This window comes from Convolutriloba macropyga, chromosome 12 (assembly GCF_964194025.1).
Source record: "Convolutriloba macropyga chromosome 12, txConMacr16.3, whole genome shotgun sequence".
In the NCBI taxonomy this organism is placed as follows: domain Eukaryota; kingdom Metazoa; phylum Xenacoelomorpha; order Acoela; family Convolutidae; genus Convolutriloba; species Convolutriloba macropyga.
The window spans coordinates 12,439,697-12,458,499 of NC_134479.1; the positions used below are offsets into that span (position 1 = coordinate 12,439,697).

General features: G+C 33.4%; 1 protein-coding gene across 4 annotated transcripts in view; it reads left to right on the forward strand.

The window, feature by feature from the left end:
- The window catches only part of LOC142350242 (uncharacterized), a 53,318-nt gene that overhangs the window by 12,868 nt on the left and 21,647 nt on the right, over window positions 1-18,803 (forward strand). For 3 of the 4 annotated variants that reach the window (XM_075402012.1, XM_075402014.1, XM_075402015.1), the window contains one exon: window positions 7,861-7,995. The exons of the other annotated variant lie outside the window; for it this stretch is intronic. In XM_075402012.1, the coding sequence (XP_075258127.1) occupies window positions 7,861-7,995 (135 nt within the window). The remainder of the gene's footprint in view (window positions 1-7,860; window positions 7,996-18,803) is intronic. 4 annotated transcript variants of the gene reach the window in all.

The following is an 18,803-nucleotide window of genomic DNA, read 5'->3' on the forward strand; positions in this document are numbered from 1 at the left end:
AATACGATCTGAAAACATTTTTCATCGAAAAAATAAGTGATGAGACCAAAACTGGCCTTGCAATTGCTGTACAGATGTTAGAAGTTGCAATTTTTCTAATTATATTGCGCTATAGTTTTCAGAATTAAAAATCCTAAAACACAAATTTTAAATTACGCATTTTTTTGTAAATAATGGTTTAAATTAGTGGAAGGCCGCAATGTTTTTTTTTCAGAACACTTTCTTAGAAAGCGGAGGCACAGTTTGACCATATCTGAATAAAATCAGATAATTTCAGCAGTTTTTTCTGCAATACTGGTCAAATTGGTCAAAGTGGGTCAATTGGGCATATTTGATGCTATTTATTGAAAAAAAAATTCATCAAATATGCCCAGGTTATTCACCAAATCTTTTATGTTTAAGCGTTAATACAATCAAATTATCTTTCATAGTTTTATTATGTTCTCAGAACAAATTGGTCAAAAACTGAGCAAAATTCCAATTTTGTGATCAAATTAACAGAAGTAAGGCTAGTGTTCACAAAACTTCAGACCTCCATCAGTCTCCGGAAAAGCGAAACTTGAAAATATGTTTTTTCGGTTGATTTCCTACGCTTGATTAGTTTTCCAATGATACAACTCACAACCATGGAATATGATTAAATCGATCTGCAAAAATCTATCGAACAAAAAGACCAAATTGAACAATTAGTTCCCCTAATAAAGTGGGTAGGAATAATTAGATAATATATGATATAGAGGCAATGTGAAGTTCAATACTTACTCAATCCAGTGAAAATGTTTGATTTTGTAAACTAATAAACCATTAGCGGTGAAATAGCTTTAAAAAAATGTACGAGGCAGAGATGTTAGCATTCTGACAAAAAAACCAGCTGAAATTTTGTGCAGCACAGTTCCATTTTTTTTTCTCCCAAACATAAAAATTAATACTATAACTGAAAGGTTAGAATTTACATGCTTTAAGAACAATCAACATTTAAATTGAAATACTCAATTTTACATATTTCTATGAATGATCTTCTGGTTATTTTTTGATACGGAACTTTTGTAAATTTTGCTCAAGTGAAAATGAAAGTTAGTATTCCTAGTGAGATCTTTCATGTCAATTAGTTCAGTTTAAAAGTTCTTTCAAAAACAGTTTGCTACTCAATGCCGACTCATTTCTTAACGACATTTTTTGGCGCTGTTCCACATTCAAATCTAAAGGGTAGATTGTTGTAAATTGCAATAACTAAGGTGCAAAAGAATAAACTAACTGTTTATTATTCATCTCAATGTTAGAAATCAACAAACTTGACCAACGGTGATGTTTTTTTTTGTTCTCGTCTGACTCAATTAATTGTAGCGTCAGATTAATGAACAGAAGATCAACCGTTTTATGCCACAGTTGCCATTAAGTTCTTGCAAAGATTAAACAGCAGGAGACCTTTCGATACCTTGTAAAAACTCCTTAGCACTCTCGAGAACGTTCTATAAATCGGAACCCTCTAAGATTACACTTATTTAGTGCGATTTCTGATTTTCCTTTCAGAGAAAAGTTGTTACTCAGGCCTTTTTAAAGAGTTATTGGTAATTTATCGTATTAGGAGAAGGGTTCATTAAGGAAGGCGGTTCCATGAAGATTTTTTTAACATCTTTTTTTGCTCGAGTGTGACTAGGCAAGGACCGAGGTGTTTACTTGATTCTAATGAATCAATAGAAACTGATACTTCGTTTGTTGCTCTGAACCTTAAAGCTGAACAAGGTTTTGGAGCAATAGAGCGGATCACTTTTTTGTTCGAATTTTAGCCGAACTCTCCACAACTCTAACTTCTAAATGCAGCTTGCTTAAAGAATCAGAGTCTTTGTTGTTTGGTCAATTAAGCAACTTTTTTGCTATTCAATTCAAAAACAAGTTAAAAAATACGAAAGAGCTGTTATGGATCGTTTTATTCGGCCATTTTTGACGTTTTTTCGGCTATTAAAACTTGGATTAAGATTTGGCAAGTCTTGGCCAAGACTTGGATTAAAAATTGCCAAGTCTTGGCCAAGACTTGGATTAAGACTTGCCAAGTCTTGGCCAAGACTGGCAAGTCTTAAATGTGTTATGGTCATAGCACTGAATCAGTACTGACACCTAGACTTGAAATTAGACTTGCCCAGTACTGATATTGACTTGGCGTTAAGTACGGGCATCCTTCTGTTAAATTCTGATAAGGACTCGTGATAATCGTTCAAACTCATCGTAAAATATCGGTTGCCTGAAACAGAATGGTACGAATGAGTCTGGGACAAATATAGTGTGGTTTCTTAGGAACTTTACAATTAAGAATGCCCTAAAAACTACGATTGAAACCAAATCTGTACAAATTTTTAACGATTAACTATAGAAATTTGTTGAATCTTTATTTACAAGTGGACTTCAGGTCGCTCTTCAAACTTTTGTATCATTGTATCATTCGTTGAATTACTATAAATTCTTTAAGTACTGACAAAAACAAGAGGGCTGGGCTATATACGTTTGCAAATTTTGTTCCAACCACGCTCATCAATACTCTTGGCTTAATTCTCAACTTCAATTTTATTTTTCAAACTGAAGACAGTTCCATTGAGAGAGAAGACAAAAAATCTGAAAAGTTCGAAAGTTTTTTTTCTTTAAAAACTCGATTTCGCAAAGTAAAAAAACCGTTAGTTGGAAGCTAAATCCGTCCAACAAAATAACTTTTATGTTCTAGAAAAAAACCTTTCATTAGTCAGACTAAATTACAAAATGACAAAAAGTTACATTATGAAAATAGACATCGGGAAATGTGGGTGCAGAAAGATATTTATTGACTGCGATAATAATGCAAGCTCAAATTTCTTCGTTTACTGTTTGAAAACATTAAGAAATACAGTAACAGATAACGTAATGCACGCAAGTTTTACTGATGAGTGTTATATAGCACACGGTATCGCAACAAGTTGGCCTTTGATTTCTTACTGCAGTGTTAAAGGAGCTCTCGATGAAGAGAGGGCATGTCCTCTCGATGTTCCAACCCCTTTCCAATGCCCTCTCGATGAAGAGAGTGAATTGGAAAACGAACGACATTTCTTCGGCAACAAAACCTTCGATTCTAAACAATTCCAATTCTACATACAAGAAAAATAAATAGCAGACTAAAATCCAAAATTTCCTTGATTTTGAACACTAATATTGTTAAAATTATCAGAACCAATCGCACTTTGTTGACGAATATCAAAAACGAAAACAAGATGACATGTAGTTTTGTGAGAAGTCAACTTAAAGAAACATATTACCACATAGCAAAATTGTTAGCTAGCTTTAAAAACCTTTTTAGTGAGGAGCATTGGACATTGTTTCCTAATTACAGCGAAGACAAAATGACAAGAAGACAGCAAGTCATACGTATTACAACTAAGGAAGGCAAGATTGTACTATCACTAAGGGTGTTAAAAAATTAATAACCTCTCAGTAAAGAACATTTGATATATATCGATTAAATTTAATAATTTTTGAAATTCCACATGATACATCTTTTACATTTTTTCCAGAAAGCAAGAAACCAACATCTACCGACAAAATCATATTTTACAGTTTCAATTGCAAACAGTTCCGCAGTAGGAATAAAAGGTTAAAGTTTTGACTATTAACTGTTGAACGCATCGTTGAACTCATTAAATTGAATAGCTGATCATGGATCAATTCCAACATTAGCATACATAAGCGGTTAAAGCATAAATATTATTCTTTGTAGTATTCGTTGGTATATCAGCAGACGACAAACCAGCAAAAATGAAGTTAATTGCCGCACCTGAAAAACCTCTGTCTCTAAAAAAAAACGAAATTTAGTGCAGACAAATATTTCTTGATATACTACAAAAAACTGCAAAACGTTTACCTTTTTGAACTACTCAATTGGTTGCCCCCTTTACTTTTCTTGTGAGAGTGGTGACCGTGATCATACTGTTTCTCTTATTGACGTAATAACTTCGCTTTGTCATGTGTAGAACAGCATGCAGAGACATTTTAACAAAAAATTGAAAACCTACTCTTGGTTTTTAAACAGTAGCATCCACATATAAATGCTGAGCATTGCACTTTTGTTTATTTTTATGTTTGTATCAAATGACAGAACTTTAGCTTTGATTGAAATCTTAACAAAATCTCAATCTGGAGGTTCTTTTTCTTGTTCTCAATTAGAACATTAGTATCAATTTTCTGTTTTTTTTTGGAAAAATTTCTCCATCGAGTTATACTGCGATTAGAAAGCTGTCTTAATATTTGGTTACATTATGGACATAAAATTTAAGCTAAAAATTTTTTTAAAAGCATAATCAACCTTACCAATTCTTGCCGATTCAGATAAGCTGCGATAATTAAAAAAAATGATCATGATATGATATAAACTTTTATCTTCTAACTACAGAGCCAACATTACTTGTTGCACTCTACTTCTTTTCCGAAGTAAACAATAGAGTACCCTGCCTGACAATTAATGTTTTGACAGTAGCATGGAAAAAAATTGATGCTGATTGAAATGAGCCTTGAAATGAAAGGTTTCGCCAAAGGCGTCAAACTTTTATGTTAATAATGCAAGAAAAACTCCGATCACGCCTGGCTGGCAAAATTTTCATCGCTAAGCTTTCCTCTCATGGATTCGTAATTCCATTGAAAAATATACAAATTTTGGTAGAATTACAGCTTTCCCATAAATGTCTCCGGAGGTTCAGATTTCGTTTGACTGTAGAAAAATAAATTCCGCAATCATCTTGGATTTGCGATCTTTGGAATTGCGCTAAAACTTTTTTGTATGAAATTCTATGGCTACAATTTTTCCATAAATACTCTTTCGCTGATAGACATTTTTTTCAGTTTTTCTCTTTTTTACTTCTGGAAACACAATTCGTGCAATTTCTGTGAGCCTGTTTGTATGAACTTATCTTGAATCTGGAACCTGTATTGTTATATTTTGGCAACGAGGTCAGCAGCATTCTCCTTGTCTTGTCAGGTAGGGAAGATTGTAATGATCTTTGCGGGGCGATACAAAGGTCAAAAAGTTTAATAAATTTAAAAAAAAACATTGATCTCTATCGGCGAAGATACAATGCATTCAAACAAATAGCGCCAATTTTGTCAATCTCTTTTTTCTAAAGTCCTTTCGAAATTCTGAAAGACGACGAGAGTGACTACAGTTTTTCGTTGCGAGAGCAGTTCTTTTTCATGTAAAGCAATGGTTATCTGTATGCTCTTGCTGGAACGTTATAAACTGTTAGCACGTTTGGGTTTATCGCGAGAAATTGTTTTTAAATCAAAATAATTTTCTTCAATTTGTTACACTTCCAAATATTTGCTTTTTTCTGCATTTTGTTCAACTGGCAATCAGAGAAAAAAATGAAGACGTGCCATGTTCCAATCTCTTTTGATAATTTGGTTTCTACGAAATTGTTTCCATGAAAAATACAGGCACAATAAATTGATTCTTTAGATTTTTGAAATAATAATGTTTAAAAAATTAACAAAAATGCATAATTACTGAAATACCGCTTTCAAACAGAGAAATAAAAGGGACACAGTTTTAATATCCCAAATAAATTTGGTTACACGGAGTGTTTTTGTGAAAATTGATGGCATGAAAAAATGGCTCGTCATGGTTATTGAGAAAAAAAAATTAGCAACGTTAATAAGACAAAATTGAAAAAAAAAATAGTAAAAAGGAGTTTGCTTTTATTATTACATTGCTTTGGGTCTAACTTAAGGAAACACGCACGCTCAAAAAAAATCAATTTGTATAGTTACAATTCCTAGGAAATTAAGATAAAAAATGTATTTTGCCTGGAATTAACTTCTTTAAGTCTTTAGAATTGTGAAAGTAAGGCTTTTAAGTTTAATAATTTATATTTGGAATTAATGTTTTTAATTATGGTTCAGTGTACATTCTGTTCAAAAGAGTGACTGTTGTGAAAATTCGCCAGTATTAAAAATGACCCAATTTTCAAAATTTTTGCGTTCTGTTTCATACATGGCCCATTAGGAACTAGCTGTTACAGTAATTAAAACCTGTCCTATTAGAATTATCAGCTTTCAAATTAAGTGTTACTGAACAACTGAACTCAAAACAACATTAGTTTTATTTTTGTACTATTCGAGGTGCATTTGACGAAAATGAGCTTTATTCTAAACCCAGAAGCATTGTGCTTGGTGTGGAGTAGACCATGTAGAAAGAAATGGATATTCCCTCAAGCATTGTTTTCGTTTGAGTAATCATTGTTCTTGCTCATTAGCAACACCAAAGTGGGAATCACTTGTTAAGTTTCGTGATGAATATTATAACAACATGGCTACCTGAGCAACAACTTGACTCTCAGAGCATTTCACCGCTGAAACAGCGTATGAAAAATTTTAAACCCAGATTCCGTTCAGAAACATTGCTTTTTGAAAAAATTTAATTCAAATTAAGCTCAGCTACTCAAAATTATGATTATATTGAGGTCATTATGTTTGCTCAGGCCAAAAAAATATCCTGTGTAGTCTGAAAAAGTTTTCTTGCGCCAATTATTAGCGTCATAAATTCCTATTTTTTAGTTGATTGCTGATGGTCACTGCAGTAGTATAAACTCTCTTCATACTTAAGTTAGCTTGGCGATAATCACCATAAAGCTCACCTAGCTTTTCCATTAGTCCTTGACGCGCAAACTAGTTGTTTCAAGTACGCACCCGGAAGTCCGAATGGCATGTAAAGCAAACCTTGCAGCAGGGAGCTACGCTGAACATTTTTTTTTCATGCAGTAATCTTTACTCAAATCTAAGCCATATCCTGTTGAATTTATCTGCGTATTATCCATTTGACCATGAAGGCCTTCAATAAAACTGAAAGACCCAAAAATCTTCAATTGTGATGTCAATATTGAAATAAAATTGAAACAATTTCATTTTAGCTTTAAATAGCACCAGTCAGCAAAACTGATTTATGACTTTAACTCAAAATAGTGTGAAATGCTATTCTTTTATCCTAGGTTGATTTACGTATGATCAAAAGGTTAACATATACCACTGTGAATCTGAAATTTTTATCGTGTAAGAACTGATAAGATGCGTACTAAGATTTTGTCTCGTGTAAGATCTGATAAGGTGCTTACGAAGAATTTCTATCGAATCGGATCTTGTAAGATTTTGTAAGAATATGCCTTCTCTTTAAGATCGCAAAGGAAAAATCTTTTTCTTAGAAAATCTAAAAAATTACACGTCAAAAATTCTTATAAAGAATTTTAACAGATCTTACTCGATGAAAGTTTTGCTAACAAAAAGTAATTTCTGGGGTGTAAGATCTTATCAGATGAAATTTTTATTGTCTGATAAAATGCTTACTTAAAATTTTAATCGTGTAAGATCTGACAAGTTGTCTGATAAGACCCTGTAAGGGGATGCATCTTCTTACCAGTTCGAGTAAAACAAATTTGTAAGAAATTTGTCAGATCTTACAAGATACAATCACTGGGGTAGCCTACCAATAGCCAATCTCGAATTTTGTACCAAAGCCTAGCATTACAAGAGCGTTACAAAATTTTAGTATGAGCGATAGATTTCATTCACTAATGAAACATTTAGTTAATCATTTTGAATGTGCAAGGTATATTCCTCACCAATGTCCTTAATATGTGACTCACCATGTAGATTTGTACCTATGCTATAATTAATATAAAAACCTCGCGAGTTTGTCTCCGGGTTACTTTTTATTACCCATATTTGTGGCTAAATTGCAAATGCGCAAAATCGTACCTTTCACTGGACATCCACGACTGATCACATTTAGTCTTTCAAGAGAAGAAAACATTTTATGTTTAGAGAGCAGAAAAATAATTTGAGAGGATGTTTTTCTAGGTGGAAGGATTGGAGAATCAGGTCAATATGCTTTCCAATTCCATTGATGACGTCAGGGTAAATGTTTTGGACGTAAACCGAAGAGTTAATGAAGTGATTGCAAATGGAAGCAATACTTTCAATGTATTAGAAAAGGTAAGTCAATTTGAAGAAGCGTTTGACCTGCAAAAGGGGTTATGAAGTTTTCCCCAAAAGGGGTTATGAAGTCTAAGGTGGGCAACCTGGGGCCTGAGTTTGACCAGGCATTAGGGCAATAATGCCTGGTCAAACTCAGTACTAGGCCCCAGGTTGCCCACCTTAGACGAAACTTTGAAAACTTACTAAGACTTATACGGTGTCGTAGAAAACTTACAAAACTTTGTACGGCACCGTATAAGGCCGTAATAAGTTTTCTACGGCACCGTAGCCAATTGATGTAATTATTAATTTGTAAATTCTAAATTCCTTAAATCGACTTTAAATCTATCGCCTATCTCATACAAGTCACTTTTTCATCACTTTATGGCACTGGGTATAACTTTTTAAATCTCTGGAAAATTATAAAACTTAGTACGGTGCCGTATAAGGCCTTATCAAGTTTTGTAATTTTTCTAAGGTAATGTTTTCGAACTTTAATTTGTTCTGCAGGTAGGCCTGATGGTCAAAAAACGTATCTCGAAACAGTTGGAAATAGCTAAAGCTATTATTTGACCTTAAAAACCTTATTAATATTGGTACGGCCGTAGTACGGCACCGTATTAATCTTGGTACGGCCGTAGCACGGTACATTAGAAATCTTAGTACGGCCTTACTAGGGCCCGTAGAACACTTAACAAGATCTTAGTACGGTTTTGATCAAAGACTTATACGGTGCCGTACTACGGCCTTACTAAGTTTTCCAAGTTCGGGCAACCTGGGGCATGTCTTATTACATGTCTAATTTCATTAAATTTTCAGAGCTGTGATCATTTCACTTTTACACTTGGCAATCTAAATCAAAGTCTTGGCTAAGACTTGGCGAGTCCAAATCCATGTCCTGGCCAAGAGTTGTTAAACTTAAATCCAAATCTTGTATACTGCTGGTCCGTACATTAGATACTTAAACGACGGGGTTAATCGCGGGACCACATGTATAACTTGAGAGTTCAACCCCTAGTTCTACTCTTGGTATATAGTTAAGTATTAAAGAAAGTTAAATGCAAATATGAATTAATAAGTTATGTTAAACAGCATCAAATATGAACCGAGCATGAAGGGATAGAATAGTTAAGTTATTAAGAGTGAGATAGTACAAGTTAGCACAGGTTGAAATATTCTAAGTTAACTTGTAACTTAGATAGAATTTAAGAGATGTTAAATTATAACTTAGAGTAGTTAAGTTGAGCTTACCTGATTTCCAAATTTGTGCTAAGTTAATATTTTATGACTTAGAGAGTTCTTAGTTAAGAACAAGTCACAAAATATGCTAAGTTAGAAAAATATCTCAAGTAAGCTGAGATTGAGCAAGGGAGCAATACGGGAGTATGATTTTAAATCAGAAGTTATCAGGGACCAAAGAGTGTTGGTAGTTGAGCGTGCAAGCTCCTTTTATACTTGCGGACACGTGGTTCTCTAGTATCCTATTGGATAGAGATAACAGTGTCGACAGAGTTACCAAGGTTAACTTGGTGTTATCTGCGTGGCGTGATAATATCACGTCATTGTATTCTCAGTTTAAGTTAGTGGTCTTAAAATAGTAGCTTATTCAAAACTACTTAGTAATTTGTTCACAGGTTAAAATGGACTTTGTCCAAATCAAGTTTGTGCTTCACGCACTATAACGTAAGTTCTCAAAATAGCACTAAGATTATCAAATAGTGTTACTGAGTGTAGCACACTTCAGTACATCCCATCCCGGTCCATAGGTATTAAATCAAAACATCAAATTTTACATAATCGAATAAATTATTTAGCTTAATTTTATAATAATTAAGCATTTAAAGTTTGTGAGGTAGATTACTTGGTTAAAGTTCTAAAGTTCATCGTAGCTTCTTGTTTTTGAGTTCTCTCTTGAAGAAGGGTTGACGATGTCCTAAGATACAGGGCTGTACAAAATAATAGATCCAATTTTTTTGGCTGGTCGTTATAATAGACCTTTTGAAGTTTTTCTATAAAATTGTGCTGCTAGTACATCTGAAGTTGAATAATAGAATAATATATGGTTAAGTTAATGGTCTATAATGACAAGCGAGGTAAATGAATAGGGAAATTAAAATGACTGCGCACAACACCATAAAGGCTAGTGTTGCCGCAATGACTCCCCAAATAAAGAATTCCGTTTCGTAATTCATCTTTATTTGAGTATTGTTGAAGAATAAATCAATTGAAGTAAGCTTTGTAGCTATAGGTTAAGGAATTAATATTTAGACTTGGTTGATCATTATGAATTTGCTTTAAGAAATAATTAATCTTGCTTTTTGTCATCATTTCAAAATAAATAACAATTTCTTTTTGCTCAAAGTCTTCAAGAAATAAAATAACTTCGCATTGAAATTCAGAATAATATAATTCGGAGATCCTGAAAACTTTATCGTTAAAAATAATCTGTTTAGAAAAGTTAACCCATGCGGATTCAACATGATCAGAGAATTGACAATAATCTTTAAACCATTCGATATCAGCACCTCCTTCAAAATATGTGTTCATAATGTAGTAGTTTAATTTTTGTGTCAATGGGGAGAATGGAAGACCAATTAATCTTTGAAAGGAATTGACAGGAAGATCCAAATAGTACTTAAACTATAAATGGCGGATGGCGATGAATGCATACCTGTTAACGAAAGATTGTAACATTTCTATATCCGTGATCACCAAAGTATTGAAGATTAAAATTTTAATTGAAATAAGTGAGAGGTCGAAAGTTTAGATTATTGATGTTAAGAATTTCTTCTGTATGAATAAGTTTTAGAATTTCAAATAAATCGTATTCAGGAATTTGATGAAAATAAACTACAATTTCATTGGAATTGTTACCTTGCAAGAATAAGATAATCTCTTGTAACTCAAATGTCCAATGAACTGACAATGGGGTATAGAATTTATTTCCAACTAAGAATGTTTTCGAAGTTTTAATAACTTGCGATTGAATAAATTCAGCGAGATCACAATATGTTTTGAAATATTTAACGTCTACTGAAAGGTTGTAAGACATTAAACAAATTATGGAATTCGATGGAACAATTGAATGATGATAATAAGCTATCGGTAAGGATAAAGAATAGATTTTATTAGAGAAGCGAGAATCTGCAATCTAAAGATAAGAATGGACTCCTTGTTTACCATAAATTGCGCTAAGTGTAATCATTGAAGATTGTTTCGATGAAGATTGAAGAAATGCGGATTACTTTACTTGATGTAAGTAATGTAATAAAGGAGAGTAAGGTAATCAAAATGGCTAATAATTAGGCGTTTGAACTAACGAATAATTTTCCTCACCGCGGGAGAAAGAAGAAGAAGTAATGAAGGAAGTACTGAACATCAACAACCACAAATTTATCTATTCCAATCCGTGAGTGCTCAACGTGATGAGCGGAGGATGTGGAGTTGATGCTTCAGATTTGCGATCTCCAGTTGGAGCTCAGTAATCCGTTGTTCGAGCTGTTGAGAGCGTTGTCTTTCTGTTAGAAAGTTTTGCTGTACCTGATAAGTGAAGGTATCAAGCTGAGGAGTGAGGTTTGCTGTAATATTATCAAACGGGACTTGTATTGTTTGTCCCTGAAGGTTGTGATTAGTTAGTAGATACGAATTTTTGTTCGACAAATAACCAATGAGATTGAATCTATTGATGTTGGGTTGCAACTGGTAGATTAAATTTGTATCGTAGTTCGGGTGTCCACTAAAACCGGGGGTTTTAGCTTGTATCTCAGCTTGATGTTGTTTTTGTAGGCGGTCTTGCAGGGGGGTAGTTGTGTAATGATGAAGATTAAGAAAGTTTGGTCGTGACGATTGAGTAGTTGTAGTGTTTGCTAAGACGTTGGGTACCGTACTGTTTATCTTGGGTATATTTACTTCTAGCGGTGTCGCTGGGTTGAATGTCTCTCTAATGAATTGTTTACATGGTTGTTTCTTTGCAATTGTATCTGCAGTTTTAGTTCTCTTCTTGGATGATGTAACTGTTGTTGATGAATTTGAACTAGTTGCTTGAGTTTGTATTGCTGAAATCTTGATAGCTGAGAGAAAAGTTGTAGATGGAGTAACGTGAGTTGAGGGTTGTACTAGTCTGTCAAGTTGTTTAACTCCAGATTGGGGTTAAGAAGTTGATTGTGTATTGTATTCGGGCCAACCACTTGAAGGTTCCTTCTGAAAGACTGGTATCAGTTCGTTAGGGATTGAAGAAAGTTCCTGAAAAATCAAGTATTCTCTACTCTTATTCTATTCTAAGAGTATATTTTTTGAAGTTATTTTGCTAGTATTATCTTTTTCTTATTTTTTTTTGTATTCTCTTTCAAAGTAAATCAGTAGTAATTTTGAAGTCAGTCTGTATTATCATCATATAGTTTGATGATATTAAAGTAATAGAGGAATTAATCCTATACTGGAGACGTAGGAACGTTGTGATCGTTTCTATTTTCGTCTTTATTATTCTCATCATGTAGGTTTGGGTAACCACTTTTATTCTCAAATCTTATAGCTTGTAAGCCTGTATTCTCTGTATAAGGTGGAATTTGAATAACTCGTTCTCTAGTAATAGCATTATCAAATTTTGGAACTTGCATTGTTGGTTCTCTATTTTCATCAGTGTGATCATTTTCTGATTTAGTTGCTTGATAGATAGAAGTCAGAATTGGAACTGACACTAAATCAAATGTGGCAGCAAAGAGTGCTTTACCAAAATGAATAGATGCATCTGTAATTTTATTAATTTGCATTGCTCGAATTAAGCATAAAACTATGTCGATGAGTAGCTTAATGAATAAGAAAGCGGCAAAGAATATTCCGCATCGCTCAATTATATATTGTATTTTACCAAAGGTTTCAACAAATTGATTATTAAAGAAGTCCGGTGAAATGAATGAATCTAGATAAATAGTTCTAGAGTTATAATAATTCGTGCCTGAAATATTTGAAAATGATTCTCTGCTATCTATTAATGACTTAGTAAAGTGTTTGAGAACTCCTTTCATATTGGAGTTGAAAGTTATTGAATTCCAGAAGGACATCATTTCTTTATATGTGTAGATAGAAGCATAAATACTTGCAGTAATAACATTCGCAATTTGTTGAATAACTATGTGTGGTTTGAAGAGTGCAGGTCCTCTTACTTTTGTGATTTGTGGGGTTAGCTCAACCCATGAATTATCATCGTCAACATCTAGTTGAAATAAGTTTGAATGTTTATCAGAGCACAATTGTTCTTCGGCTTCAATGAAAGTTTGTCTAGAAATCGGATCAACGAAATGAATTTCATCTTCATAAAGAATTGGTATTCGATTATAGCACTTATTAAGAATCTGTAAGGGTGAATGAAATTCAGGACAATTATATAGCCAGGCAACATTGCCATTTGTTTTGAGAAACATAGATCTGTTTCTTGTTAAGGTATATCCAGCTAAACGCGGATTTTCATGAGAAATCATTAAAGTGTTAAGAATAGTTGAGCGCTCTAATTCACAGTCATTTCTTAATAGCTCTAGAGTAGAAGTTTGAAGTTGCCGAAGATTATTAAAGTGCAAATAGTCAATTTTTGTTCCAAGATGTGCTTCGAAATCAATATTTTCATAAACTTGAGAATATGTTGTATCAACTGTTTTGTTGTCACTGGAATAGAATTTATTTTTCATAATTATAGCACCAGTATCGGGTTTAAATTTGTGAATGGGTTCTCCAGTGTTCATATCAAATCCGTCACGAAGACTAATGTATAGAGAATCATATGGCGTAGGATATACTATTCGTGGATGGCTACATAAAGACTGTGGTTTATTATAAACTTGGAACATAAAGCTTTGTAAGTCGAAATCTGACTGAGCTGAAGTAAATTTAGGATCCTTTACTATATAGTATTTGTCACTAGCTTTAATCATTTGAGCGTCAAAAGTGCGAATTATAGTGAAAAGACAATTATTGGGTTCATCCCAAGTGTATGCAAATGGATCAGTAGATGTAGAATCGCAGCCTCCGGCTGATAAAGGACAAGGTAGAGGTATATTTTGCCAGTTATTAACTGTGCCATCTCTAAGGTTTACATTCAGGCTAACATTTTGCATATATGTTTCATAAGTGTAGTGTGTAATCCAACCTCGGGAGTTACATTCATTGTTTCCAGTTCCAACATCGCCTGAGTTAAAGTTTGAGAATAAAGATTTGTCAAAATCGAATTCTACTGATTTAGAAGAAGGGGAAAGCTTTATCTTTTTTCTTTCCTTTGCAAGTTTGCATTTCTGAGCATCAAGCTTAACTGAAGTAGTAATAATATTATGTCTGGCATCTATGCCGCTAGAGTCAAAAGAATCGCAAAACCAACGTAATTGCTGTTGGGTTGCTTTACACATAGTTGCTTCTAGTTTAACTTTATAATTTCTTTGGTAGAGAGTGACTCGTGCTTGATTAGTGCTAATTTTATCAGGGCGAATTTCGCAAGGTGCTACTTTGTTGAGAGAATACATCTGGTTTGAGATCATTTTTGAGCAATCAAAGTGGTTAACATGAAGGTTAGGAGCTGTGTTTTCATAGATACTCATCTTTTCAATTGGTCTGGCGTTAGTGAAAGACGTTAAGAGTAATAATGCAAGAAATATAACAAAGATCAAATATTTTGCAGAGCAAGCAGTTATAACACAGAGAAGTGCGAGAGGTATTATAGCAATAATCTTAAGAAACTGAGCAGAACGAATTTGGTTTACGATGTAGGTTAAAAAATATTCTACTTTTGAAAGAAACGCTTTCTTATCAGTTAACTTTTCTTTAAAGAACTGGTCTTCAATCAGTGATAGTGGCATATGGACGTTGCGTTTTGACAAAATTAATAGCTTTTCAGGAGGCTCTAGTAATTCAAGGTACGGAATTTCTTCAGGTAGACAATTATTTCTATTTACGACACATTCTATGAAGTGTGGGTGAGAATCGTTATATTCAACTAGGAATTTTAATTCTGCAATATGCTGAGCAATTTCAGATTCAATATCAGTTGTTACAGGTAGGAACAGAGTTAAGCAAAGTAATATAAAAATAAGCATTTTGTAACTTACGTTTATTACTTCGTCTATTGCTGGTGATTTCTTGATTTCGCCGTCTTCCATTTAATAAACGAAGACAGTATAAGGTGAGTCTAACAGATTCAAGTTAATATTATCCGTGAAAGCAATCTGATATTTTAGCTCGTGAACGTGAGCGGGATTATAGGGTACCCAAAATATGACAAACTTTGCGTTATTTTCTGATGTTACGAAGAATGCAACTGTTCTCTGTTGATTAGAAACAAAACACTTGTCAAGTGTTACAGTTTTATTTCCGAATTTCAATATTTTCTGTAAGAGGAATATTCTAATATAAGACAGCGGGTCGAATGCAAGGGCAGTAAGAACTTGTGCTTCAAGGGAAGGTGGTAACATAAATTAAGGGTCTACAGTAAAGGGAGCTTCGATGATATCAAGGTCTATTTCGTCTCTGTTGTTCAATTGGAAATGAAAGCGTTCAATATGTTCTGGTTTGTTAGGGGTCCAACAAACAATTATTTCTAAGTTTACAAACTGGTCTTTAACGAAGAAAATAACAATGTTTTCTTTATATGAAATGTATGATCGATCAATTTTTGCTGACTTGTTATTATATTTCAGATTTTTATGCGGGATGTTATAAGGACTGTAGGAAGTTGAGAAAGTTGTTCTTGAAGCTATAACCCAATAATCGTTTAGCGGAATATTCATTGATCAGTTGGTGGTTCTAAAACCAAACAAGGGACATTTAAAATGTCTAAGTCAACTAGGCTTGAAGAATGAATTTGGAGTAATAGACTGTTAAGTTGTTGAGGATTGTACTTTCCCCAGAAGACAGCAATAGGGTCTTTGTGAGAGTTAGTAGCAAAGAATACTACAGTTCTTACTTCGTTAGAAATTTGACAACTGGTTAAGGTGTTAAACTCACTATTAAATTTCAGCTTTTGATTTGCTTTAATCGAAATTTTCACAAGTGTATCAGGGTTGATAGAAAGAGAAATAAGAAAACCGTTTTGGTCGAATGAGACTTCGGTCATATATTAGGATTGATTGTCTTTACGGTGTTGGTGTTTTGTGGTGTGTTTAACTGGTGATGAAAGTGTTTAGTGTAGGTAGTGTTTGTCGGGATTTAGAAACTTTCTGAATTGTCAGTCTCTAAAGAGTTATGAACTCCTGCTATAGTTAGTGACTGAGAATTGAATTGAGAATCAATATTGAACTGAGATACCTGATATATGTGTTGTGGAGATGTTTTGTGACAAGTATTTGCAGGTCACAAATTGAGATGCTTGAAAACTTTGCTAAGTTTTCTAAGTTTATCAGTTGAAAGGGCAAAATGTGAAAGATATAATTTGGGACAGAGAGAAGGAGAGAGAGAGAGAGAGAGAGAGAGAGAGAGAGGGAGAGAGTTAGAGCTGAATTTAAGAGCGAAAGAAGTAATTGATTTCAGAAGGTAACTGAGAAAAGTGATTTTGAATTTGGGTAAGGCTCTTAAATAGTGGTTTTCAGGGTTAAGTTACCAGAATAGGTGTGCTCATTTCTGATTGGCCAATCACTAGCTGTGACTAGCGCCATATAGCATGTTGTTAAACTGTGATAAGATTGAAATGTTGCGCTAATTTCTCTATTTTCAGCACAGAATTGCGTTTATTAGCAGATTTTTGGGCACAAATTATGTGTGTTTTTTGACCATTCCTGTAGAATGAAAACAAACAGTGTATTACGTGTTGTCTGTCGATAGCAGCTAGGTTAAAAAATGGCATAAAATTAATTTGAATATATCTTATATTGTCATTTATTTCATGAAGTTAGGTGTTTAGTCTATAACCAATCTTAATACACGGGCGAATCGTGAAAGTTGAATTTATTCATAACTAAGATTGCAAGGTTGATGATTTTTGGGCTGAAGGTAGTTTGTGCATTAGAACGTCTTGTGATATAGAAATAATTAACAAAAAGTTTGCTAATTTCTTGGGGCTACCTTTTTTTGTCTATAGCCAATCTTAATACATGGGAGAAAAATTGATTTGGTCATTACTTTATGAAAAGAGCTTAAAAAATGAGCAAACTTGGCAGTGCAATAGCTGTTGTGCAGACACGTTATTTGAACCAAAAATAAGCGGGAAAAACATTTGAGACTTTCTAGGGCTACCTTTTTTATTCTATACCCAATCTTAATACATGGGAGAAAAATTGATTTGATCAGTACTTTCTGACACGATTTTCAAAAATGAGCAAACTTGGCAGTGCAATAGCTGTTTTATAGACACGTTATTTGAACCAAAGATAGGCGTGAAAAACGATTGAGACTTTCTAGGGCTAACTTTTTTTTCTATATCAAATCTTAATACATGGGGAAAAATTAAAAATTGTTGTTATTCTAAGACTAAGGCTTCAGATCTACCGACCGCTTAACTGAACATCGTAAGGGTGACTAGTAGGTGTATGAGACAGCGAAAAACAAGTTGTTTGTAGTTTTACTCATTTTATCTTGGTTTTTCTATGCAAAAATTATAAATTATAATTTCACCAATTTCATGTCCTTGTTATGAAATTGTGACAACTTTTTGGACGAAAATGAAAATTCTACTCTGAACACATTAACTACTAATACTTTGTATGTTCTATAACGAACTTTAACTTGTCTATCGCGTAAAACCTCTAAAGGGGAACACTTTAAAGATTGTAAGGTAACGATATAGAAAGGTTTCATTTTTCCTTTAAAACTTTTGCTAACTCTCTTTCTTTTCAAAAGTCAGTTGGTATCTCAGGGTATATCTAATAATCATAGATTTTACTTTCGAAACGTTAAAGTTTGAACAGAATCGTAATTGCTAATAAAAAGAGCGAACAGAAATAAATTCAATAACTTAAACTTTTTTGGGATTTATACTACCTTATTTCTAATTTGTGTGTTGTAAACTTTTGTGAAATATTAAAGCAAGCATGCATTTGTGCAACTATGTGGTCTGAGTTGTTGAGCGAATAAATTCATCAAGTTATAGCTCTTCCTGACAAATGTGTAAGGTTTGCACTTAGGCGACATAATTCTTACGTGCGGAATTTAAATTTGCGGTTAGTTATTTGTTCTTAAGTGATCTAATGTTTATTTTAAACATTCCTTTGGTCCTTAAGCTAGTAAGGTTAGCTCTATTTGTTGACTATGTGGGTTGCTTAAATGTGCATTTCCTGACAAATTGCAATTTAGTGTGTTTAAATAGTTTGCAAGGGACAAATTTCTGTACTTAAGGTATTCAATTTAGGTAAGGTGTTTGCTCATGGGGGAATTGTTTCTACCTAACTTTGTTTGTGTAACACGTGTTTTCAGCGTTAGTTTGTAATAAAAGGTATGCGTAAATTGTGAAAGTGTATGAGTATTGAACATGTATAGAAGTTATGTGTGTGTAACAGCTTGCAATGGTGATTAATTGCGTACTTTATGTAGGATTTGCGTTGAGTGGGCTATTTGCTTTTTGCCTTAAACGCTTCTATTATACAGTTGATCTCTCTTGACTATTAATTTCCAAAACTTTATTTCTTTCTTTGCCTGTTAACTTCAATTTTTGTTCCTTCTTTAATTTGTATCTTCTTTATTTCCTTTTCTGTTCATTTCTTATTTCTTTTCAATATTTTAATCTTTCTGTTCTCGATTTAATCTTAAACTTTAAAATCTTCATTATGTCTTTCTGGGATATGAATTTCTTGGAGCCGGGTGAGGAGCTTCAAAACTTGTTATGTGAGGCTGAATATCTTCTTGAACAACAGGGCATA